Consider the following 26933-nt stretch of genomic DNA (forward strand, 5'->3'; position numbering starts at 1 on the left):
TGAAAATGAAATTTTTAGTACCGGGATATCCCAGGACGGGTTCGGCTCGCCAGGTGTAGGTCTTTCTATTTGACACCGTAGGCGACCTGCGCGTGATGAGGATGAAATGATGATGAAGACAACACTTACACCCAGCCCCCGTGCCGTTGGAATTAACCAATTAAGGTTAAAATCCCCGGCCGGGAATCGAACCCGGGACCCTCTGAACCGAATGCCAGTACGCTGACCATTCAGCCAACGAGTCGGAGAGCTACGGAGTGAAATTATGTTACGAGTTTTAGTAAAGGCGCCGCCCAAAAGCCCTTCATGCACGAACCGCCACTGCAGCAGCGCTCAAGAAATTCCTAAGAAGAGAGGAAGAAACTCCGACTGAGTCAATACAAGAAAGAAAAAAAGGATTTGTAGGAGAAAGCGTATTCATGTTCACTACAGGGAATAAGCGTTGTTCCCGCAGTAAAAATCAAGTTCCATAAACATTCGCCCATGAAAATCCTACGAAGAATAAGAAGAAGAACATTCGACTTTCCTGATGATTGATCTTCGTACACTTTTACTATAATACTAATAATAGCAACATTGAGGTTATACTCTAACTGAAACTGATTGGATGTCTGCTTCGCTATTATATATATTTTTAATGTATTTTTAACATATTGTAGAATCGTTTATCCTGCGTACAGCCCTTGTTAGCTGAATCTCGATGACCAACACATTCGGGTTATGGTAAAAAATTTGTGAGAGTCGTATTTGGTATTATTGGTCATGTCAGCACATATCGTATGTTTAACATCTGGTGGTGGATTGCCCATATTTACAAGAAAAAGAGGGGAAGGTGACCCAGTGAGTATCTCTGTTACTTAAAGCTTCTTTCCACTATGTTACTCAATGTGCATTTTTGTAATGTATCACTGTTGTTACCGTGTACAACCGGTACAACTGAATGGAGATGCTGGGAAATAAGGTACACATTCAGTATGACTTACCACACTCTTATAATTCTTATCAGGTGCTAATTAATGCCTGGATTGAAGTCCACTTATTCTACTCGCTTGCACCTACTTTTGCTGTTCAAGCCTGTTCGGTTATGATTACTAATCACATTCCGTGGCAAGAAAGGTAATATCATTTCTCTCCGTAAACGAACGCGAGTTAAACTTCCGAAAATCTCGACCGACGGATATTTTAATATACTAACACCTGAACGAAATATTTCCTTTTCTGTCGAATGTTAAGTGAGAAATTAATGTACTCACACACCTGAATGAAGTTCAACAGTGGTAAATTTATATAGTGCCTACAGCCCTAAATTAAGTCTAACCCCTTAATCTTTGTTTTGCTTGGTATAAATACTGAAGGGGAGCCGATGACCTTAGATGTTACGCCCTTTTAAACAACAAGCATCATCATCATCATCATAAATACAGAAGGGTGGCCAGTAGGGTAGAGCAGGGGAATTTGGTGGTACATTTTTCCAATCTTAAAATTGCTCACATTATTAAGTACTCGGAAGAGGTCCAGATATGACTGATCTGATCTGATGTACTTGTTGTCAAGCACACATACTAGAAGCATAAACTTTTCATGCCATTATTGGATGTTGGTAGAGAGTATGATCTAGTGTGCCACAGCACGGGTGAAAGCTGCTGGGAAGTAAATATATCTCTTACTAGTATTTAGAGAAATGTTTACCTGGCGTGTATCGGGCCCATCCTGCTGTATGGCTGTGAGGCCTGCCGCTATATTGCTAAAACTCCGCTTTCTAAATTACAAGTGTTTCAAAATAAAACAGTAAGAATGATGACAAAAGCACCAATACTGAGATCTAACAGGAAGATACGAACAGAACTTCGTATTCCGACTGTTATACCTCTAAAAACGAAAGTTGAAGTCTGACAGCTAGGGTTGGAGGGAGGAGCATTGCACGTGCCATTTCACGATTTTGCCACAATCCAGCATTTCTTTCTCTTAACCCTCGCTTCCGGCTCACTTGTTCCCTCGTTCATTCTGACCGCTGTGATCTGTTATAGACTACCTGGCCAGGCGGTCCCGTCCCATTTGCGATCACTATTATCAGTGACATACAGTCAGTCAGGTTGCTGTGACGGAATTCCTTACTGAAGGACTGGTACAGGAAGACATCCCTCAAGTAACTGGTGAAACTGGGATTCTTACAAATCGTATGTTAAAACTCATTAAATTACTTATATTTACCGTTTGAGACTGATGCGTTAATATTGGGACTGCCAGAGAATAAACAGGACTCAAAAAAAACCTTTTATTTAGAGTTACCAGATGGTTGTGGGTGTAAAGGCCGTTTAATGAGTTTTAAGAAGTAGGACAAAAGATGAGCGTATTAAAACCGTTGAATTTTACACTTTCCGATTTCAAAACAAAGGATTTTGCTGTAACACTTAACTTCTTCGACAGTGCTACCCTTTTTTGAAGCAATTGTAGCTCATCTCATACTTAAGAGTTAACTTATACTTTCTTATACAATAGGGGACAATATTAATATTAAATTAATGCTTACATAATGCTCAAACTGTTCGAATTTCATACTGAGACGTTAAGTAAGCAGCTGCTCAAAATATAATTAGCCTACTTTGCTCTGTCTGTATGTATGTCTACCCCTCAGTCTCGTTTCTTGATACTGGGTCGGGATGAGATGAGATTAATTTATACACCATGTTTCTACGGCCGGATGCCCTTCCTGGCACCAACCTCAGTTGAGGAGCTGATAAAGATGAAATCTATTTTGGTGAATGAAATTGGGTAAGGGGTGTGAGGACTCAACTCTGGCCTATGGATAGGAACTGTACCGGCATTTGCCTGGAAGTGAAAATATTAAACCACAGAAATCTTCTGAGAACAGCCGACAGTGGGATTCGAACCCACACGTTTCCCGAATGCAGAGCTTGGCTCCATAGCCGTAGCGCGTTAAAACTTGCGGCCACTCGGCCTACTTCCACCTATATAAATAAAATTATAATTTTTGTCTGTATGCTCGGATTAGATGTAGGCCTACAAGATTCCAGAACTTAATGTTAAGAAAATGTTTATATTAAAATAAGTTGAAAAAATGATAATTCTATAATGATAGCGTGAAAAGATTACATTGCATTCGGAAAATAGTGAGCTCAAATCCCATTGTCGGTAGCCCTGAAGATGGTTTTTCGTGGTTTCTTATTTTCACAACAAGCAAATGCTGGGGCTGTACCTTAATTAAGGCCACGGCCGTTTCCTTCCCACTCCAAGCCCTTTCCTATCCCATTGTCGCCATAAGACCTATCTGTGTCATTGCTACGTAAATCCAGCGGTAAAACAAACCTATGTCACCAAACATTCCTGACTTTTCTGTAAATTTCTATAAGAGTATCCATTATATAAAGCATAAGGCTTGCCTTTCTTCGTCTCATTGACCTGCAAGTCGTAAGTAAGCACGCAAATAGCATAACAACAAAAGCTACGTCAACGATGGATGTCTACAGCTGGAATAATTACAGTGTGTTAAAAAGTATAGACTAATATTACCTCAAAAACGTTCAAGCGAGCAGGGACGGGTTGGGAGAATCTTTATCACACAGTTGTTTGGAGTACGCCCTAATTAGCAGTCCCCTTGCTGCGTTGACATTGGAATACCTTTACAAGCTGTTGATAATTTTACAGTGATTGCAAATGGGACATGAACTGGTCTTCCTTCACATTTTTGTTTTCCACTGTAATGGGAGTGATCGCAAATGGGACACAACCGGCCAGACTGTGACTGACTTGGTCTCATGTTCCGATATTTTTAACGGGGACCGGCCTGATAAGATCAGACAGTAGAGCGCTGGCCTCTGATTGCAAGATCTAACTGAGAAGTGAGAGGTTTGACAATGCTAAGCAAGACAAGCTGGCCAGAAGATTTATCTCCATGACAGCCACAGTCGCCCCACCCTCGTTTCCATGGCAACCATACCCCCACTCCCTTTATCCCGCCACGGCAGGCAGTAAGCAGACCTCCCTCTAAGAAATGTCAGACTTCAACTTTCGTTATTTGGGGTATAGATCTCAGATAGACAATATAGTAAAGATGATCAAAGCTGGAATCCTCCTGAGCCATTCAACCGACGCTGGCATCCTGCACCTAAAACAGGTCGTAAGAAACAAGAAACCGCAGACATGTCTGATACATCGCGTTCCTTGGCTTACTTATGACCTGTTTTAACTTGAAATAGGAATCTGTTTCAGCCTTTTCCAAATTATTAAACACATCTCTCACTAAATAACTTCCAAATTAAACCCCTGAAAGGGCCCGTTTGTTATGAAGGAAGGTTCATCCCCCTACCCTGAAAATAGCTCTCTGACTCAAAATTTGAATTATTTCACAAGTGAAGAGGGGGTTTCATCTCTGATAAGAGGAAAAAACGCCTCTCAGCCAGATCGTTTTACCCTCGCCATTGTAAAACCAGAGACTTTTCCGACTCATCAGCGTTCTCTGAAACAGATGAGTAAAGGAGCATAGTTTTCGCCCCGGGACTCTCATGTACTTGCCTTCAACAACAACAACAAAAAAGAAGGTATGATCTGACCTAGTGGGAAATAATCGAATTACTCTACCACTGAGTAATGTGGTGCTGTATGACTCTTTACTTGCACTTCCAGTTTTTACTGTCCTTAGGGTAAATGGATGGTGTACATGAATGAATGAAAATACACTTCTCTCCCAGTCACGGATAACCACCATATGTGGAAAGCATATTCGTTTATTGTAATCTAAATGATTACATGGAGTTAGTTTTGAACGTACTACAAAAATCCAATATAATATTAGAAATAGATGTTGCATACCCAATAACATATTATACAACCTTATGTATACTACATATGAATGGACAAAGGCAACAGAAATCCCCCCGTCCCCAGTTACGGATGTCCACTACCTTGGGGCAGGAGTTGGGGGAACATCCGTCCATTGCAATCACTGCACTCGCATGCAACAGTATTGTTATTTTTTTAACATACCAACATGTTCCTTCCACATATGAGCGAACAAAAACTGTGAGCAGTACCCCCCCCCCCCCCAGTCACGGATAACCACCAACTGGAGGAGAGAACATCCACCCTCCGCAACCACTGCACTCGCATCTCACATGCAGATCAACATGAGAGATCAATATATCAGGGCGGGCAAGTATAAATATTGGCATCTGAACTTTACATGTTATATACACTGCCGTCCAAAAAATGTGTAAAACTTGATATTTAAAATCTCAATTTAAGTTAGCAAAATGTATTTTTCATTTTCAAAACATCATTACTCGGTTTTAGGCTCCTTTTGGCAATAATCCATTGGTTTTGGTGTGTCTATAAATGCCTATTTAAGGGGTTCATGCCTGTTTGGAGTATAATTACCTATTTAATGCCTTTGGGCAGACTTTAGAAGACATTTTTTTCCAATGCGTTTTATTCTTAGTGTAACCAAAATAATTGGCAGGTTGCGTTAACTCCACATATGGCTAAAATGGAGTTCTTCAATATGCCTTGTGGAGGAATGAGAGTCCACGCTAACTCCAATCTCAAATATAATCAAAGATATGACATGTTTTCTGTGTTGATTCTCTGAAATTATGGTTGTGGGTGTGTAAAGAGCTTATGTCCAGTAGGTTGTGATTAAAATGCACTAAAGGGTATTTTATGGGTGCTTATAGAGTGTTATCTCCCTCTCCTCTCTATAGGAGTTCCTGTCTGTATGATTTCTTAATGATTCATGTCAAGGCAGAAGTCAAGTATGTAACAGTGTTTTCTGATACATGTGTTGACAAAATAAAAACAGTCATGTCGCAGCCACTGTGTGGCTGTTATACAGGATTCAGCTACCCTTGAGATTGTTAACCACAAATTCCTAGTGCCCAGTTATACACATATGGAAAGTGATATGGATCATAGTATTAGAGAAAAATGTAAGAGAAAGTTTGAAGGTAATATTGCACACACGTATGATTGGGCTCAGATGATGGGGCAGGATGCAAAGAAGAAGTCATTCATTGTCAAAGAAATGCAGGGAAATTACTTCCTTGACTTCGCCTCACTATTGGAAGCCCCTCTGCAATATTGACGGGTTAATAACTATGGTGACCAGCTGAACTGGAGGGAGGTCAAGTGGCTACATTTATCATCCTCAGCCATTACTCGTTTCCGGGAATATATTACAAGAAGGATAAATTGGGCATTCTTTTCTACAAGACTATCCTTGATGATGGGGTATTTCAAGAAGTAAGATTTTTAAGGAGGAGAAGATTTCTTATTTTGCTATTTGCTTTACGTCGCACTGACACAGATAGGTCTTATGGCGACGATGGGATAGGAAAGGCCTAGGAGTTGGAAGGAAGCGGCCGTGGCCTTAATTATGGTACAGCCCCGGCAATTGCCTGGTGTGGAAATGGGAAACCACGGAAAACCATCTTTAAGGCTGCCGACAGTGGGACTCGAACCCACTATCTCCCAATTACTGGATACTGGCTGCACTTAAGCGACTGCAGCTATCGAGCTCGGTAGGAGGAGAAGAACCAGTAAACTTACACGACTGAAAACATATAGTGCAGTTTTACCAATCTCTTTGTCAAAGAATAAGGACTTGCTTTATTTACTGAAGTTTGTGTCTTAATGTTTTTCATCCCTTCTATTAGGTATTCACTACAAGTGCAACTGTCCAAGAAGTGTATCCAGACACAGTTTTAGATGTAAAAGAAGATAAGTGAATCACAGCTTTAGCTATGGGTGCAGACTACGTGTTTACCTCAAATAATCATACACTGCTGTAAAATAAGAGAGCTCTGTTAAAAAAAGTCACAGCAACAAACACTTAAACTGAACTAAGTGTATACCATTGCTAAAACACATCTGTCTCCTAAGTTACAGATATTATCAATTCCATTCAATCTGAGTCCAGTTTCTTTCCAAGAACTTGAAGTGTTTCCTATTTCTTCTAAAATTAAAAGAGTAAAGATGTGTCACCAGGCGAGTTGGCCTTGCGGTTAGGGTCGTGCAGCTGTGAGCTTCCATCTGGGAGATAGTGGGTTTGAGCCCCACTGTCGGCAGCCCTGAAAGATGGTTTCCCGTGGTTTCCCATTTTCAGATGAGGCAAATGCTGTCCCTTAATGAAGGCCACAGCCCATTCCTTCCCACTCCTAGCCCTTTCCTATCCCATCGTCGCCATAAGACCTATCTGTGTCAGTGCGACGTAAAAGAAATTGTGAAAAGAAAGGAACAATGTGTAATTTTTATAATAGAACCAAGATATATTACACTGACACAAGTGTACAGTAATTTGCCTCTTTTTTAAGTTACAGGTCTAATTTAAAGTACATAAGAGTTTGTTATTGTTTTATTTTACGATCATCAAACAAGTTTAAAATGTTTATTTCTATACATATAATCCTATTACTATTGTATATTTATTGGTTTGCAATGTGTCCAAGAAAGAACACACACAAAAATAAACATTTGTAATAATGATGATAATAATAATAATAATAATAATAATAATAATAATAATAATAATAATAATGCTTATAACGGTAAACATATTTTTAGATTTTAACCAAAGACTGGTGTCTAAATATTTTAATATATGCATAATAGTGGTACAACAAGCACCACTAAACCACCAAAAAGGAAGTATTTATATATATTGGTGATTTTAGGAAATCCTCAAACTTCAAAATTAATTATAGACATGATATAGGCTTTTGGGCTTATGCCGTGTCAAGAAAATAAGGTGAAATTCTTTACGTTTCACAGAGAACTTTGCTCTGCATCTTCAGAAGAAAATCTAATTTAATTTCTTACACAAATAGTATATGTGGAGTTAACACATTTAACCCACCCACAGGCCCACCGATTATTTCCTCATTTCTCAACATCTGTTTACCCTGTAATAATAATAATAATAATATTAATAATAATAATAATAATAATAATAATAATAATAATAATAATAATAATAATAATCGTCATCATCATCATTCCTTCGCTCCAGCAAGCTGGGTGCGGTTGTGTACGAGCCTCCTCCAGTTCGTTCTACCCATCCACAGATGCTGCTCATATATGCGACACCATTTCACATCTCCAATTTCAAGGTCCTTCATTATCTGTTTTCCCCAAACTTCACGAGGTCTTCCTCTTGGTCTCTTCCCAGGAACATTGTGGTCAAAGTATGTTCGATGAGTCCTGTGAGGGTTCATTCTTTTCATATAACCATACCATTGCAATCTCTTCCTTCTAGATTCTCCAGCAAGCTTCTTTCCAATCCAAGCTGTTGTCGGATATCCACGTTCCTTATTTTATCCATTTTTGTTTTTTGTAGACAAGAACGGAGGAACTTCATTTCTGTTGCCTGAAGACGACTCTTTGTTGGTCCAGTAAGTGTTGCTGCTTCCAGGCCATACGTCAATTAGGCAACCAACCATCTTCTATATAACACTAATCAGAGAGAAAAAATGGAAGGAGTCTGACACTTTGAAAAATGAAGGTATTGGCCTTAGAAAGAGAAGGGCCACAAAGTGTGCGAAAACGAAAGAACAAGAGTTGATCAAGGGAGGTAGGATAGGATAGATGAATGTGAGGAACCTGGCACAAGTTAATGGAAGCAATGCCAGGATTCAGCTAAGGGCCCGGTGGTTGCCAACCCATGCTCCTAAGTTCTGAGACCCCCTGGAGCCCATTTTAATCGCCTCTTATGACAAGCAGGGCCTACTGTGGCTGTTATTCTACTGCCCCCACCCACAGGAGGATGACTATGATAAGGGAATTCATGGATTTAGACTTTTTTTGCGTAGTTGTTATCAAACGCCGACATGGAAATATTGTTCAGTCGTGTTAACTGGCGATGGTTTCTGTCATGATTATTTGAACCTGTAAAAGTGCATGGTCATCGGTCCATATTGTCAAGGAAAATTGTGGAGATGGTTCTAAAAATGAGAAAAAACATAAAGGAACAGTCTTTTGAAGAATAAGACAAGAAGGAGATATGAAAGAAAGGATGGCTCCCTTACATTAGATGCCCTAATATCACAGAGTTGGAAGAAAACTAAGTGTGAAAGCCTACAATATCGAAAGCTCATAAAATTGATCAACAATAACATAACATTGACCATTGTTTGTTGTGATGTTCTTTCTCTCTTCTGCTGCCACTCATCTTCGATAGATGGGATTACTGTTGCATTCCTAGTAAAACAGCCTGCCTGAACATCGGCGGGAAGTAGCTGGGGAATTAGACAACTTTCTCCTTTAGCAACCCATTCCTCTGGTTCATAAATTTTCTGATACTATTGGTACTTAACACACTGGTTCATCATAGTATTCCAGCTATTCGATACCTCCTCTGAGGTGCTGATTGGAATGAGCAGTGTGCACTCTTAATGGGATAATGGCACAGGAGTGTTCACGGCAGACTGCGGCCTGCTCATTCCAGCTCTGGTACTTTGGACTGTTAGATTGGCAGTGTAGTACTGTTAGTTAAAAGTGAGAAAGAGTGTGGTTTTTCATTTGATCAAGTCTCAGAAAAAACAAGTGTTCTTTGATGTCCGAGTGGACCATTTTATTAGTTTGAGATCTCTGAAAATGAAAAAGTAGACATTATGTTTTAGATATATTTCACTTGTTTTAAGTAATGTTATGAATGATTGAACATATATTTATTTTAATAAAGTAATTGTAATTGTGAAATACTTCCACTGAAGAAGAGAATAATATGTTCTTGAAACATATACGAGTAATTAACATATTGTACCGGGAATTATCGTACATCGAGTATTTCTTAAATAAAATACATCATAAATAATTTATAAAGTATTAGCAAGTGTATTTTCAGCACTAAGGATGACAAACTCTCGCAGGAGCAAGTAGTCAACCCGCCGCATCACTACCTTGTTCATCGCACAGCCAGCACAGGGTCAAGGACAGGTTGCATCAAATGCTCTTCCATGCAAGAAATTTGCTATCTTCTAAACCAATTGAGATATCAATTCAGAAACAATGGCATCTTATAGAACACATTTTGAATGTCTCCTCTTGTTAATTTCTCCAAAATCAATCCAGGAATTATGGAGATATCCAAGATTATATAAAACATTACATCAGAGCTAGATTTGAAAAAAAAGATCATAGGTCCAGAGCCTGTTACTTCAGTTCACACCGGCAACATGACAGTGTTGGTTTGCCTTATGGTACGGAGTCAACCTGCAGGGCGAGATTATATCTGAGTGATGTGTGAGTTGTGGAACATTGTATAATTCCAGCATGACAGTACTTATAAACTTTCAGTAAGTAGAACCTCGTTGAGGAACTTACAAATATTGAAGAGCGTGATTCTAAGACTTGTATAACTGATATTTACATCTGTGCTAGAAGTCAGAATAGTTTCCAAGTGATCTCGTCTTAAACTTTAACATTACGATATGAATAACAGAATACTCAGATATTCAGATACTTTCCTTTTTGTACTACAAGTGTTTAATTACCGTATTTAAGCGAATAATCCCCACACCAGACTTTTAGGAAGGCTCATTCTGAAAAATGAAATTAACTGAAATTCCTTGCATTGAAAGAGTAGCGTAGGCACCTTGATTCAATCTCACTTACTATATTATCATCCTGGGAGAACACACAACCTAAATACTTGAAATTATCGACCTGTTCTAGCTTTGTATCACAAATCTGACATTCCATTCTGTTGAATTTCTTACCTACTGACATCAGTTTAGTCTTCGAAAGGCTAATTTTCATACCATACTCATTACACCTATTTTCAAGTTGCAATATATTAGACTGCAGGCTTTAAGCACAATCTGCCATTAAGACCCAGTCATCACCATAGGCTAAACTGCTTACTACATTTCCACCTAACTGAATCCTTTCCTGCCATTTTATACCTTTCAGCAGATGATCCATGTAAACTACGAACAGCAAAGGTGAAAGATTACAGCCTTGTCTAACTCCTGTAAGTACCCTGAACCAAGAACTCATTCTACCATCAATTCTCACTGAAGCCCAATTGTCAACACAAATGCCTTTGATTGATTTTAATAATCTACCTTTAATTCCGCAGTCCCCCAGTATGGCGAACGTCTTTTCCCTCGGTACCCTGTCATCTGCTTTCTCTAGATCTACGAAACATAAACACAACTGCCTATTCCTCTTGTAGCATTTTTCAGTTACCTGGCGCATACCAAAAATCTGATCGTGACAGCCCCTCTGTGGTCTGAAACCACACTGGTTTTCATCCAACTTCCTCTCAGCGACTGATCGCACCCTCCGTTCCAAGATGCCAGTGAATACTTTGCCTGGTATACTAATCAACGAGATACCTCGATAGTTGTTGCAATCCTTCCTGTTCCCTTGCTTATAGATAGGTACAATTACTGCTTTTATCCAATCTGAAGGTACCTTACCAACACTCCATGCTAATCTTACTACTCTGTGAAGCCATTTCATCCCTGCCTTCCCACTATACTTCACCATTTCAGGTCTAATTTCATCTACTGCTGATTTATGACAATGGAGTTTATTTACCATCCTTTCCACTTCCTCAAGCATAATTTCACCATCATAATTTCCCTCCTCCCCATGAGCTTGGCTGTTCGCAACGCCACCAGGAAGATCACCTTTTATGTTGAGAAGACGTTCAAAATATTCCCTCCACCTCTCCAGAGATTCCTTGGGATCTATTATGAGTTCACCTGAATTACTCAAAACACTGTTCATTTCCTTTTTCCCTCCCTTCCTAAGATTCTTTATTATTGTCTAGAAAGGTTTCCCTGCTGCTTGACCTAGCATTTCCAGGTTATTACCAAAATCTTCCCAATACTTCTTTTTGGATTCAACAGCTTTTTTTTTTGCTCTGTTTCGTTCATCTACGTACAAATCCTTGTCTGCCTCGGCCCTTGTTTGAGCCTTTTCTGATTAGCCTTCTTTTTACGTTTAGAAGCTGCTCTCACTTCATCATTCCACCAAGATCGTTCGCCTTTTCCCATCTTTACACACAGTTGTTCCTAGGCATTCCCTTGCTGTTTCTACTACAGCATCCCTGTATACCACCCATTCTCTTTCTATATCCTGAACCTGCTTACTGTCCACTGTTCAAAACTTCTCACTAATCATATCCATGTACTTGTGTCTAATTTCCTTGTCCTGGAGTTTTTCTACCCTTATTCGTTTGCAGACAGATTTCACTTTCTCTACCCTTGGCCTAGAGATACTTAGTTCACTACAGATCAGATAATGGTCTGTATCATCAAAAAATCCCCGGAAAACTCGTACATTCCTAACAGATTTCCTGAATTCGAAGTCGGTTAAGATATAGTCTATTATGGATCTGGTACTCCTAGCCTCCCATGTGTAGCGGTGAATAGCCTTATGCTTGAAGAATATATTTGTAACTGCTAAACACATACTAGCACAGAAGTCCAGCAAACACTTCCCATTCGCATTAGCTTCCATATCTTCCCCGCATTTACCAATTACCCTTTTGTATCCTTCAGTTTTGTTTCCAACTCTCGCATTGAAATCGCCCATTAGCACTATTTTATCCTTGCTGTTGACCCTAACCACGATGTCACTCAATGCTTCATAAAACTTGTCAACTTCGTCGTCATCTGCACCCTCACATGGTGAATACACTGAGACATTTCTCGTCCTAATTCCTCCAACTGCTGAATCTAACCACATAATTCGCTCATTTTCGTGCCTAACAGAAACTATGTTCCGTGCAATGGTATTCCTGATAAACAGCCCTACCCCAGACTCTGCCCTTCCCTTTCTAACACCCGTCAAGTACACTTTATAATCTCCTCTCTCTTCCTCGTTATCTCGCCTTACCAGAATATCACTTACTCCTAGTACATCCAGATGCATCCTCTTTGCTGACTCAGCCAGTTCTACTTTCTTTCATAAGCCCAATTAATATTGATAGCTCCCCATTGAATTTCATTTCGCTCGCCAAGTTGTTTCCAAGGAGTCCCTCGCCTGTCAAATGAGAGTGGGACTCCGTTCCTCCCATAGGTCCGAGCTTGCTTAAAATGTTCTCAGCTCGGTAAATTCATGAAGCAGGATTCTACCGTACTTACACATAGTCCAAGTGAGGATCTCTCCTCTAACGGGTTATGGACCACCGGTGGATTGTATAGTCCTAGCCGCCTGAGCACAAGGAGGGCCATGACTCAGAATATGTCCGAGATGCCCACTCCCATTCCATAGCAACTGGTATCCCAACTCTCAGGACCACTTACTAGGCCACTCAGCCGTTGCCCATGGTTCACGAACTACTGTAGAATGTGACTGCAGTAACCCACACCATGAACCAATAATAATAATAATAATAATAATAATAATAATAATAATAATAATAATAATAAATAATATTTATGAATTTTAGTGATTTTTTCCAAGCGATTTACACTTCATAAATAGACACAAGTGCACTCATAGACATTCGTGTAAAATGCAAGTGAACTTTCCAAATGAACTGTGCTTTTAGTAGGTTGCTATGAACATTCAATAATTCTAAGAATGCTGTTATTCCATAAGACGTTCTGTTTCTCAACACGAATAGGAATAAACTGTGTTGTGGTGAGTTCCAATGAACAGTGCAAATTTTAATTTGGTAGAATGACTCTATCAACAAATTACCATAGACGCTTTTAAATATTTTAAATATGTTTTTCATCATTTAATTTTTTTAAACACAATTGTAAACGATACTGTAATTTAAGTATCATTCACATAAATCTCCTTACCCCTAACCCCCCCCCCATCTTCCAATTCATTTAAAGCATCTAGAACAATAGTTTTTGGATTCCCATGGGATATAGTTTTAAGATCCAATGTGCTTGCTTTTAAATGTTATCATCTAAGATTTTTTATATACAGCTGAAGATGACCACTAAGTGGTCGAAACATGTACTGTGTTTGTTAATGTATTTTTAAGTTTGCCAAAGGCAAAGGAAATAAAGTATCGATTAGGTGGTGTTTTAGATTAATTTGTTGATTAAACTCATCGATACGGCCATGAAGTGGACAGCTTGCAACAGAATGACTCTACACAAGTGATAGAATTTAAATTTTTTTTTTTTTTTTTTTTTCTCTTTAGAAAGCCACTACAACTTTTACAAGTACAACTTATATTTCAAATTTTACGTTTTGGGTTCTAAGTCGGAACCGAGTCAACGATTAAAATTCACTAAGTGCTGTGGTTTATTCCAATTATTCCAATACTCAGGGGACATTTTAATGTGGACACTTGCGTAACATAATCAATGAGTGGTTACCCCGCACCAAGAACTTTAACAATCGACGACGACCCATTGCTGCCTACAACGAATCGTTGTTCCATCATTTCTGCCTACAAGGGATTGTGGTTCCAGGTTTGGTTGCTGCCCATGAGGGATCGTGTTTCCATGGTTGGGTCGCTGTCAATCAAAGACGATCTATGGAAACAACTTCACTGTAACCAGCACAATTGTAAGGTGGACCTTACCGAGCTCGATAGCTGCAGTCGCTTAAGTGCGGCCAGTATCCTGTATTTGGGAGATAGTAGGTTCGAACCCCATTGTCGGCAGCCCTGAAAATGGTTTTCCGTGGTTTCCCATTTTCACAGCAGGCAAATGCTGGGGCTGTACCTTAATTAAGGCCACGGCCGCTTCCTTCCCACTCTTAGCCCTTTCCTGTCCCATCGTCGCCATAAGACCTATTTGTGTCGGTGCGACGTAAAACAACTAGCAAAAAAAAAAGGTGGACCTTACTTGAATAAATTCAGTTTAAATAATTTGGAACTCATTGCAGTTAGGACTTCTCTCTGTATCCAAATCCAGGTCTGTCTACACCCAGTGTGCTCTCCAAAATATCTAGCCGTGTCTTATTATCAAATAATTTCCTGGTACAATATGGGGTGTTTGAAAAAGGGCTCCCTAGTTTTAATGTGTCCTAGAATCTGTACAAAGTGACATACTATTCTAGTTTATGGTGTGTGATCCACCAACTCTCCAAGTTTGTCTTCCCCTGCAATGTACAGGTTTGCTTGACCTTGAGACGGCGCCAGTGCTGTTTGTTTTCTTGGAGAGTTGGTGAATCACACACCGCAAAATAGAATAGCATATGTCACTTTGTACAGATTCTAGGACACATTAAAACTAGGGAGTTCTTTTTCAAACACCCTGTATATTAAATAGTTTTTTGATTAGTATTGACAAAGCAGAGTCTATATCTCCTCTTTATTCAGTACAGTAAGTTTATCACTGTAAGTAGTCAATACGGTCCAATATAGACCATTAACGTAGTCAAATTTATAGATTTCTCTTCATACACTTGCAAAAAACCTCACTACCAACCACCACAAAAACACACAAGGGTAAATACATCTGTCCTTATAAGATTGGCGTCTGGAAGGGCGTCCGGCTGTAAAACAGGGTCAAATCCACAAGTGCAACACAGTTTGCACAGACAACCCCAGCGGGGTGTGGAAAGAGTGCTGGGTAAGAAGAAGATGACTACCAAATTTTCCCAAATGTTTGTTCTAGGAACTGTGGCACATAAAGCTCATTTAAGAGCTTTGGTCTTCCAAGATAGACTCATCCCCATCAGATAGTCTATTTCTATTTCAGCACCACGTAGACAGCTTGACAACATCCTCAGCCAAATTTATTGCCTTTCTTGACTAGGTTCAGTGCCTGTCATATCAGAGAACTCATCATTTGATCTCATAAGGCTGAGTGAACACTGTTTCAGCCTTGATTCATTATTGAAGTTTCTGGATGTGTGGAGAATTGAACTTAGGATCTCTGGCTAGAAAAGCAGATATGCTGACACTATTGTAATTTTTTTCTGAATCTATAAATCCTTGCATTTCCACATTGTCTCTAATTATGATTCCTCTAATTATTATTATTATTATTATTATTATTATTATTGCTATTGTCTCTATTTAAAAAAATGGTCGTAAGAATTCCTTTTTTCTAATCTGTGACACCTGTTTATATTTCCAGTCTCTCTTAAAATACTTAGATGATATATTAATAACAGCATTGAACATATTTTACAGCTACCATTTTCTGTCGTTGCATCTCTAAATGGTGTTCACATGTTCGGGAAGTCTCAAGATGTTGTCCTTCAGAATACGTCCACCCAGGAAACAACATTCGTATGGAAAGAGATGGAAGATAGGTTAGTAAGAAATTATTTTAATAAGAAGAAAATCTCAAGGCGAGAGTACAATGTAATGGAAAGACTTTTGCATGTTGCATATTTATATATTTTCTGGTCAACTTTAAGATTGTCTTATTTTTCTGTATTACATCAAGTGAGATTATCCATGCTTTTCTGTTATTAAGGCCACTGATAATTTTTATGTTTTTAAAAATGGTAATTGCTTTTAACTTATGAGCCATACTTCGTTTTATGATCCTGTTGCAACACATTGGAAATTATAAAATGAAAAGCTGAAGATGAACAGCTATCTTTGGTTGCAGTAAACTTGATCATTTTTTACAGTATCATTCAGTTCAGTGATTGAGCTCTAAATCTATAGCCATGAAGTTTTTTACTCTGCCAAAAGTATTGCAGAATTAATAAAATTAGAAAATACCTGAAAAAGAAAACATTTGTTACCAGAACATACCTTAAAAGTTAACATTTAATTAAAAACAAGCTTATATATTTCATTCTTGGAAAAAAAAAAAAAACATCAACAGATTCATCAAATCGTACTTTACATTTTTACCATATTTCCCCACGTATTGGACCTCCTTTTTTTTCCGCTTTTATAGTTGCAATAATAATAATAATAATAATAATAATAATAATAATAATAATAATAATAATAATAATAATAATAATAATCAGGGTTAGGATTTTTAGATGCAAATTTCAGATGAAAAAGGAAGGGAAAAGGTGCTCAAATGAGGTAAAAAAAAAAACAGACAAAAAGGTGCTAGTTTATTCAACTAATTCAATGAATTCTCTTTCCTCTATTCTAGTTTATTGAATTACAAACAAGTACATCAAATTATCACTCATCAAAAGATGGAAAAAACATGAAGCTGTTGTACATCAAGACATTAAGTAGAATTGTACTGGCATTGGCTTTCTGCAGCTCATACATTTTTAACAAGATGGGCTTAACGTTCTCCCCAGCTAAGGGAAAAACTAAAATGTTCAAAACATATTGTTCCATTGAGTCTATGGTTTCATCCACAATGATTCCCACATCTCAATCAGACACTTTCTCCTTGATTCTTTGTATGGTTTCTTGGTAAACAAGCTCTATGTAGTTTTTTCTTAAAGTACTCTCATCGGGCATTGATATCTTTGTGTATTTTTCAAGAATTCCCTTGAAGGTTGGAGGTTCAACTTATTGAGTAGAATTCCTGCTTGTGTAATAGCTGCACACAAATCAATGTTTAATTCCTTCAAATTTTGGCTTTTTGAAGAACTCTGTTGAAACACATTTCGTAATAGAGGTTGCCGAATTTGTTAGCTTGAAGAGTCTTATTCATTTGATGCTTAGAGCTGGAAATGTGTTGTTTGATGCAATCTCGCTGGTGTTTTTCATCTAATAAAATTCTTGAATAACAAATGGTACATTGTATAACAGTTCCATCAGTGTCTATGAAATCTTGTTTGAATTCCTGAGCCAGAGCAATAAATCAGGCACTGGACACCTTTGGCATGGCAAAATTTAGTAGTACACTCGTTTAGTGATGTAACAAAGTGCTAACACTTGGTAACTCAATGCGACTATCACACAACTCACCCTTGCGCTCACTCGCTCATTTTCTGTCCACACTCCCTTATAACACCGCAGCAGTTACCAGAATGTTCTCATTCATGCCGGAACTGCAGTCTCAGCGATTTCTAGTAGCTTTGAGTAGAACCCAGTCTCAATTCTCAGGACTACGCGGGTGCGATTGCTGAAGTCTCTCACAGAAACAAACTCACATTCACGAGTAGCAGGCTACTGATTCTGGTGGGATAGAATCACTCATTGTCAGTTGCATTATTACAGGCTACATTATAGCGGTAAAGCGAGAGAAAGAGGTTTTCACAATTAAGTATTTATTTATTTTCCACCTAGTCGATACAATGATTGCAATACTTAATTGTGAATCTATTGAAGTGTGATACGGACCATGAAACTGATTTTATGTAAAGAAAGAGGTTTTGTCGAACACACACAGTTATTTTCCATTGTTGCAGGTGTGCTTTCAACTCCCGCACGGTATTTACTGAAAGAGGTAGGCTTACTATTCGTGACGAACACAGCAAGGTGAGGAGGTGTTAATTGAAAGTTAAATATTTTATATTGATTAGAAATCTTATAGAATAAATTGGAATTAAAAGTAAAATAAAAAAGAGGGAAAAAGAAGATTGTGGGCATGGTTGGGGGGAAAAAGGGATAAAGGTCCCAAATAAGGGAAAAAGGTGGGTGAAAAATGCTTCTTTTTGCAACCAGAAAAAAAAAAAATTCACACTGTGATATCTTTCCAAACAGCTTGAATTTACCCTAACAAAAAAGGTGTGCACCTAAAAATCCTAACCCTGATAATAATAATAATAATAATAATAATAATAATAATAATAATCAACACTAAACCTTTCCTAACATCCCTTACTTCAGCTAGCCACAAAGGAACCGGGAATCGGTCAGAGGAGCGCAGGAAAGAATTCAACGATAAAATGAAGGAATACTGGGCCAACAGGAAAGCTCAAGAGGCCACTAAGAACACAATCCAGTACGCTAAAAGGGGCACACGACGACAAAAACACAGCTAGAACACAAGCACCGTGGTCTACAGGTGGCCTAAACGCAAAGAAAAAAATAATCAACACTTACCACTTCCAACTTATAAATCTCATTTTTGTCCTGTATTTGCATCAATTCAACTAAGGTTAGGTTGAATGGAGAATCCACCCTTCCAATACTTATTTGGATTTTTATTGCTAGTCTAGGTACAGTAAATTAAAATTCTTTCAAGGTCCACCTATTCAATACAATGACATTTTATTGTGATTGAATCACTTGTCAAATGGTACTAGTTTCGGCATCTATGTGCCATCATCAGCCTTAAGTACAAATTAAACAATTATATACATATGCCTAAAACATCTAAAACACATTTTAACACATTCTAAAATACATTTCTGTGATGTTACATGAGATAAGCTAAAATTATGTTACAAGTGATTGCTGTAATATAAAATTCTAAAAATTCCGTCAATTCGTTATATAGTCCACGCTGTGTACATCTGGGATAAGTGAATTTGTGCTGTTTTATGCTGTCTGTATGGGTGACACTTATTCACTTGATACTAGATGGTTCCACGGAAGTTTAATTTGATCATGTAAGATCGTGATGTAAATAGAGATGAATTCCCACTTCAATTTAAACTTGATGAAGAAATTAGCCAAGTTAGACATTGGAAGCAATGTATGGAAGTTACTAAAATCATTAGAATCTTTAAATGATGATTGACTCACCTCGAACAGCATGTAGAACATGTTTGTTACATAGAGGGAGCTGGACGACGTGTGTGTGTGATAGCTAAGACAGGCAGCGGTAAAGGAGGCGAGGGGAAGGAAGGAGGCGGGGCACCTGCAGGGGAATGGAACTAAGGCGGAGCCGAAGGATGGGGTAGTGGGGGTAATTGATAGGAGTGTGTATTGCGGATTACTTGGAAAATCTAACTGCGTTTCGATAGTTTGGTATTTTTAAGCCATCTGATTAAAAGATCGAAAAGGATATTAGGTTTCTCGTAAATTTCATTTAAATTATAATTGGGGTTGAAGTACTGATCACGGTTTATGTAACAGCTTTGTATAATATTCATGATGTGTCCCTTATTTGCTGTTTGAAGAACTTCCATATCTTGGCAAATATGTTGGAAGATGGTCCGCCTAGTCAATACTATTTATTATTTACCTTTCACCTTAACATCTAGTACATGTTTCGAGAATATTTATGCATTTTCTTCCTCAGCTAGTGGATTAAAATTCAGTATACAATAAGACCTGATAAAATAAGGGGGCCCCCCATTAAAAATTAAAAACTATGATCATTACAATGTAACATTTAAAAAATTTGGATGGTAAAAAACATGGAATTAAAATCCCATCTTGTCATGTACAAATAAAAACATAATATAGTAATGTCTGATTAAATATTGAGTACAGCGTCTTATAGTGATATGGCTTTACAGTATCCTTGATCTTGCGATGCTATCTTGCGAAGTTCAAATAAAGTTGAGTTAAGGATAAATGAAATTGCATTAAAACTTGAAGTCTTGCCAATATCCGCCGTTAATAGGTGTTTAAAATAATGTCTATGTGAATTAAAATATTGAAAACAGCGTCGTACATTGATGTGAGTTTACAGTGTCCTTGGAGTTGTAATACTATCTTGCGAAGTTCAATTGGATTTGTATAAGAATAGATGAAGTTGCATTAAAACTAGAAGTCCTGCCGTTATCTTCGGTTAATGGATGTATTATGCAGCCAGGTAGAAATAAAGTTAAAATGTCTGTAAAAAGGAAAGGAAATAGAAATTAACAAAAAGGCTCCGACATGAACAAAATGAGTATACAATGGGCCAAAAATATTAAACCTTCATATCTTGTTCGATGTCGGTAAATTTGTGATTAGTGTCATGCATATGTTGACCCATGGGGGAAAACTTATTGTGCCTCATTGCGTTTGACATGTTCTGAATATCTAATCATGAAGTTACATCCTGTTTGACCCACGTAAGAGCTGCTGCATTCATTACATTTTAGTCTGTATATTCCAGATTTGGAGTAAATATTGGGGGTATTGATTGATGCAGAGTTGTGTTCTATTGTTCTATTGTTAGTTTTGAATAAAATTCTTACATCGTGTTTCCGAAAAAGGTTGGTGATTTTGTGGACGTCGTTATTTTAAGTGAAAGTGGTTGAAATAGGAGCTTTTGCTTTTTCTTTTATGAGTTTGGTTTTAGGCCAGTACCTATATTTTTCATTATTTGTTCTATAAACGGCCGGTTGTACCATTGAACTTGGCAATTGCCCTTATGGTGTTAAGTTCATTATTAAGACCTTTCTTTATCATGGGAATGGCAAAAGCTCAATGTACCATGCTATTATATGCTGCACATTTGTGCATCAGGGGATGTATGGTATCTTTGTGCATTATGTTAGCAGTTTGTGTATGTTTCCTGTAGATTTTGTAAGATAGACCAGAGATATTTCTGATAATGGTTATATCTAGAAAATTGATTGTTTTATTGATTTCTGACTCTAGTGTGAATTTAATGCATGGGTCAGTACTATTCAAGTCTTGAAGAGTGGAGTCCGCGTTCATCGTATACATATCTAGCCCATATGAAAATATTTGGAAAGTTGTTATTGTTGATTTTTGTGTGTTCTAAGTTATCTAAATAGATATTAGCCAAAATTCCTGAAGAAGGTGATCCCATCGCCAGTCCATTCTGTTGGTAGATAATTTTGTCAAAAACAAAGAAGTCATTGTTGATGACCAGTTTTAGAAGCTAATGAAATCTTGTATTTCTAGTTTACTGAGAGAACTGTATTTACTGAAATTATTTTCAATGATTTTTGGAAGTTTAGTAATTGGTATGCTCGGATACATATTTTCTATGTCAAGTTCCGTAGTATTTTTAAAGGATTTATTGGAGAGAAAGTGATAATTTTTGGTTAGGAAACTTTGAATGAATTGGGGTACTTTGTAGAGTGGACTGGGTCTATAGTTGATAATAGGTTGGATAGGAATATTAGGTTTGTGGATTTTTGGAAGGGCTTTTTTAACTGTAGGAAGGCCTGGAATCATGGTTACTAGTTAAGATTTTTCATAGTCTGTAAAAAGAAATGATAAGTTCTTTAATGTTTGTTTTAGTTGTTTCCGGATTTTGTTTTAGTTGTTTCTGAATTTTTTGGGTAGGGTCTTTCTTGATTATTTTAAATGTGTTGTTATTGAAAAATTCTTTAGTTTTGGATACATAATGTTTTATTCATTATGACAGTAGCTTTACCTTTATCTGCCTTTGTGATTATCAAGTCATTATGTTTTCTTTTCTTTTTAAGTTGTATGATTTGTTTGTGTTCAGAGATAAAATTGTCAACATTAGAGTTAGCGGAAATGGTTTTCCTGCTTACGTTTTTAGCTGTGCCCATCTTATCTACTTTTCTTTTTATTTCAAACCTAATTTTGTCTTGTTTCTCTAAAGGCATTTTATTTATTGTGGCTTCTGATTCTTTTATTCATGTTAGGCCAGTTTTGGTTAGGGCCTTTTGATAGGATGGCAATTTCTTCCTTATTAAGGTTTACACGAAATATTAACCACAGGGGGATGAAATTTCTTGATTATGTTTTTTGTCGAATTGGTTTCTTTGGGTTGATTTTCAAGTGAAAACTTATGCTTATTCTTTTTCAAAGTGTCTAATTTTCTATCTAAAGTAAGCTGTTTTTGTGAAAGAATATCAAACAGTTTGTTGTCAATTTGATTTTGAAATATGTTCCATTGTGCTCTAGAATGCAGAAATTTGTTTTTTACATAAGAAAAAATCCTTCTTAAGTAACAAATTGTACGTAACTCACTTTGAAGCAGGGATGTTTCTCCCGATCCTTTTTGATGGCCTTCCTACATAAATCTAGGTTGGAAACCTCTTCCAACAGTATATTTATGTTATCGGTTGTTTCATTTACATTCTGACTAGGGTTTTGTTTTGACCAATCTCAGTATAAATGTTTTCTAAATTATTCATCAATTTACCTTTATTTAAAGTTCGCAAAATGGTTAAGTCTCTTTCTGTTGTCGTAAAACTGTGATTATATTCGGCTCATGGCCGAATATTTATTATATTTTTCAGCGTTTCCATGTTCCTGGTGTGACTTATTCACTAATTTTAAATTGAAACTGAATTAAAATATTCATGAAGTAGAATATTCAATTGTCAGACTATGTACTTACCTAATTACTTACACATACAATTGTTGTTGGGCGCCAGCTACAAATAAATATAACGATAATAGAATGAGAATCTTGAATATCTCAAGGGTGTGAGGTAAAAAGCTTACATTGACAGCATAACATATAGGTTCTAGGGGATATTGCAGTTTGGTTTCCCCATTAAAATTTGAGGTTATCTGATGTACTATTGAAATAAAACAATTAATTGTATTTGATACTAAATCAAATATATTCTTTATATTTATAATTGAAATAGCAAGACTTGTTGCGATAATATAGATGACAATATGAAATTCTGAAATTACAACTGAAAGAAACTCTAGGCATTAAATTTGAAATCCTCTTGACCGGACATTTAAAAGATGTACAAGAAATTTATCCCTCACTAGTTCACTTAATTGTACCTTGAACACTTTGAGTGTTATTGTGATGTATTCCTTTGAATTGGTATCAGCTGGAGGTATCTCAAACCTAATTTGATGATGTATCCGTTTAGTTTCACAAATGAGATATAGCATGGCTTGAAATTATATTCACACTTCACAATCATCTTCACAAGTAATTCACTGATAACTGTTAGTCTGCATTACAACAACTCAGTATTCGGCTGTCACCGAACTGACACAAGAACTCGACCGAACAGACACACGAAACACACTCCGAACATATAATCCATTTGGTCATTGACGACCAGTGGCGGCTGATGATGATAGAAATGGGTGGGGCACATTCAACATACTAGGAACACTAGGAAGCAATTAAATTAATTAAATTAATCTTAAATTAATCCGCCATTGAATATATTATCCATTGTACAATTCCTCTGTATGAGCCTTTGGCTCGTTGGAATAGATTATTTAAATAAATATCTATCTATCATCTACTTTCTTATTTCTTGTATATGAAACTGCGATTGTAGGTTCTGTTTTTATCTTTGAACGATTTATGCTAAGCTTTGGTCTTGGTCGGCCCATTTCTTTAGCTAATAATCTGTTTTCGTAATTAAGAGATTTTGTTTGTAAGTAGCTCACTTGATTCATTTTAAAAACACTTATGCTCGCAGAGGAATACCCTCAGATACATCACACTAATCTTCACACACTTTTCAGACTTACAAAGAACATCGACACCGATGGACACGATTAATCTAACAGACGTACAAGCTAAGCACAGGTTTGCTACAAACACTACCTTTGCGCGCGTTAATAATACATATGCCGACAAGAAAGTGTAGCTGGGTGCTATCTAGTAGGCTGTAGGAGAAGTAAGTTCAAAATACGAACTAGCGCTAAAGTGTCACGTCGTAGAAATACTGTGACCGGGTCAATGGAATTTGCCATAACCCCCTTTACCCCTCACAGCTCGCAGAATGATGGGATGATGTTTAGGTATAAGAACGAGTCGGTCCCATCCGGGATTAGACCTTTACTATGTTGCCTAGTTTAGTCCAGGGCTGCTAGAACAAGAACAAGCATGGTGAATCATAGCCTCTTTAACTCACTGAAGTTGGTCGTGACAGTAATCGTGCATAATGATTTATAATTGTTTTAATCGGTGGAGGGGCACGTGACCATGTGACCTAAAGGCAGAACCGCGCCTGTTGACTGTTGTATGTCCTCCGCTCTCTTCGCTCAGCGCCAGCCAGCCGCACGCACGCAAGCGTGGATCATTCGAGACTCGACGCGCAGTCTTCAGTGCACGTGTCTGTTACGTCGTGTGCAGTATATAAGGAGCTCCCTGTCTGTCACTCATGAGGATTCTCCTCAGTGTCCTGCTCCAGAATACACTGAACGTCGAGCATGGAGGCTACTCCTCTTAAAAATGTGTCTCGACCAGGTGGACGGAATTCTGGTAGTATGAGGTTTCACCTCAGGTCACTACTCCACTTTCCCGTTCCTTCATCCATGTCGAGCCCCGATGTTGTATGCCACACATCCCCAAGCTCACTCAAGCTCCGACACACACATTAGATTCTCTAATTGTGAACATAGCTTTCATTTAGTACAAGCTTATGAACTCAGACACTTCAAGTTAAAAGGAACTCTCTTAGCTAATCTATGCTAGTGCAAATGATACTTTTCAACTATCACGAACTATATCTTTCCCAAGAACTATCTTTTCAAGATAGCAGTGAGTGTAAATACATTCAGAGTGTACATAGTGTATAGAAACAGAAACTCTCTCAAGATTAATCATCTACTTTGCTTCAAGACAATTTTATGTTTTATCCCTGTACATACTGTAGAATTCTGTGTGAAGCAAATAAATAAGTTGTGTTCTCGTAAACCTTATCTTGTTTACAACATTGACGACTATGTATCCTTGTCACTGTTCTATCTTAAACTGACTGACTGACCTTCGGCCTCACTCTCCAAATGACTATCCATCGACCAAGGCTCCAATCATCTGACTACAACACTTCATGGCAAGCATCTCCATTCAAGTCACTCCCTGACCAACTGTGGCCTCACTCTCCTTCCAACCGTCCTTCTGCTATAGGATACACCTATATATAGATGCTAGTTGTCACACCCATGTCATCCCTCAAAGAGCACATGATGTCACTCCCACCCAGCTCTCAAGTGTTACAGACTGTGATGAAATAGCCCCAGGCAAAGCATAAACTCTATGAATTACCTCATAGGCTCAATGCATACTATGACAGAGCGACGACTTGACAGTTACTGTAACAGTATTGCACCATATGTTGTTATATTTGAAAAGTAGTATCGCAAATAATATATCCATATCTGATATCAGGGAGTAATTCTTGCTTTACATTATTTTGATGCTAACATATACATATTTATATATACATATTAAATTAAATACAATAAAGCAAGCAATGATTAATTAATACATAGCAAAATCAGATTATAGAATTGAATCAAACAATAATAATAGTTACAATAATAGTAATAATAATCCAGATACAATAATAATACAAATAAAATAATAATAATAATAATACAGAGGTATGTTTGTAACAGGATTTGAACCGTTTCACTGGTATCTCGCTAGGAAATTTCATATTGTTTGCCCAATATAAGAAATGGCACAGTCTACACACTTGAGTTTATATATCCCTGAATTTAAATATGTATTATTACTCGCAACACTTTGGTGATTAAGTATTAGACGTTGGATATTATTACTGGTACAAAAGGCTATATTGAAATTAAGTTTCTTAAAAATGTTAGTGATCTGATAAATATTTCTGTTATTATAGGTAAAGGCAGCAAAATTTTTCTTTTTATGCTTTCTATTTAGCTGTGTTTGAGGTTTACTTTTTACTTTGTTTATTAATCTATCAATGTAGTGTTTTCTATATCTGTTACTTATCGCCATTTTACAGACCTGTTTTCACATTCCTCAACAGTTGCTTTAAACACTTCCCAGAGTCTGTTTACATTTTATTTTCCCTTTTTCCAGCGATCGTAGTTACCTTTTTTTTAAACTCACTCTTGTGTGTTTTATCAGCCATATGGTACTGCCTAATAGTCCTAATTTTAATATCTTCCTTTCTTTCAGATTTATTTTTAACTACCACAAAAACAGCTTCGTGACCACTAATACCATCTATTACTTCGGTTTCTCTATAGAGCCCATCTGGTTTTACCACCACCACATCCAGAATATTCTTCCCTCTAGTTCAGTGGTTCCCAACCTTTGCCAGCTGACGCCCCCCTTTTCAGATACGGGTGGTCATCGCGCACCCCCCCCCCCCCGGTCGCTTCTATAACCTCTCCAATATACTGACGTGGAGGATAGTGACCTAACCTAATGACACTAGAAAATGAATAATTCCATTATTCAGTTCTTTATGAAAAATAATATGAAGTACGCGCTTTATATCTACGACATACTAACTTCATCCTAGCACAATACAAAGAACACACTTCTTTTACAATAAATCCTTCAATTAGTCAACAAATGTCAGTG

General features: G+C 37.5%; 1 protein-coding gene across 4 annotated transcripts in view; it reads left to right on the top strand.

Moving 5' to 3' along the window:
• Positions 1-535: 535 nt before the first annotated feature.
• Positions 536-26933, top strand: part of fy (fuzzy planar cell polarity protein-like protein) — a 196502-nt gene continuing 170104 nt past the window's right edge. Inside the window, exons 1-2 of one of the 4 annotated variants that reach the window (XM_067153250.2) lie at positions 536-840; positions 16076-16197. In XM_067153250.2, the coding sequence (XP_067009351.2) occupies positions 763-840; positions 16076-16197 (200 nt within the window). In that variant the 5' untranslated portion in view covers positions 536-762. Of the gene's footprint in view, positions 841-5740; positions 6256-16075; positions 16198-26933 lie in introns of those variants that run through there. The other 3 variants (XM_067153251.2, XM_067153249.2, XM_068229108.1) reach the window with 3 other exon arrangements.

The sequence above is a fragment of the Anabrus simplex genome, chromosome 1 (assembly GCF_040414725.1).
Source record: "Anabrus simplex isolate iqAnaSimp1 chromosome 1, ASM4041472v1, whole genome shotgun sequence".
Lineage (NCBI taxonomy): Eukaryota > Metazoa > Arthropoda > Insecta > Orthoptera > Tettigoniidae > Anabrus > Anabrus simplex.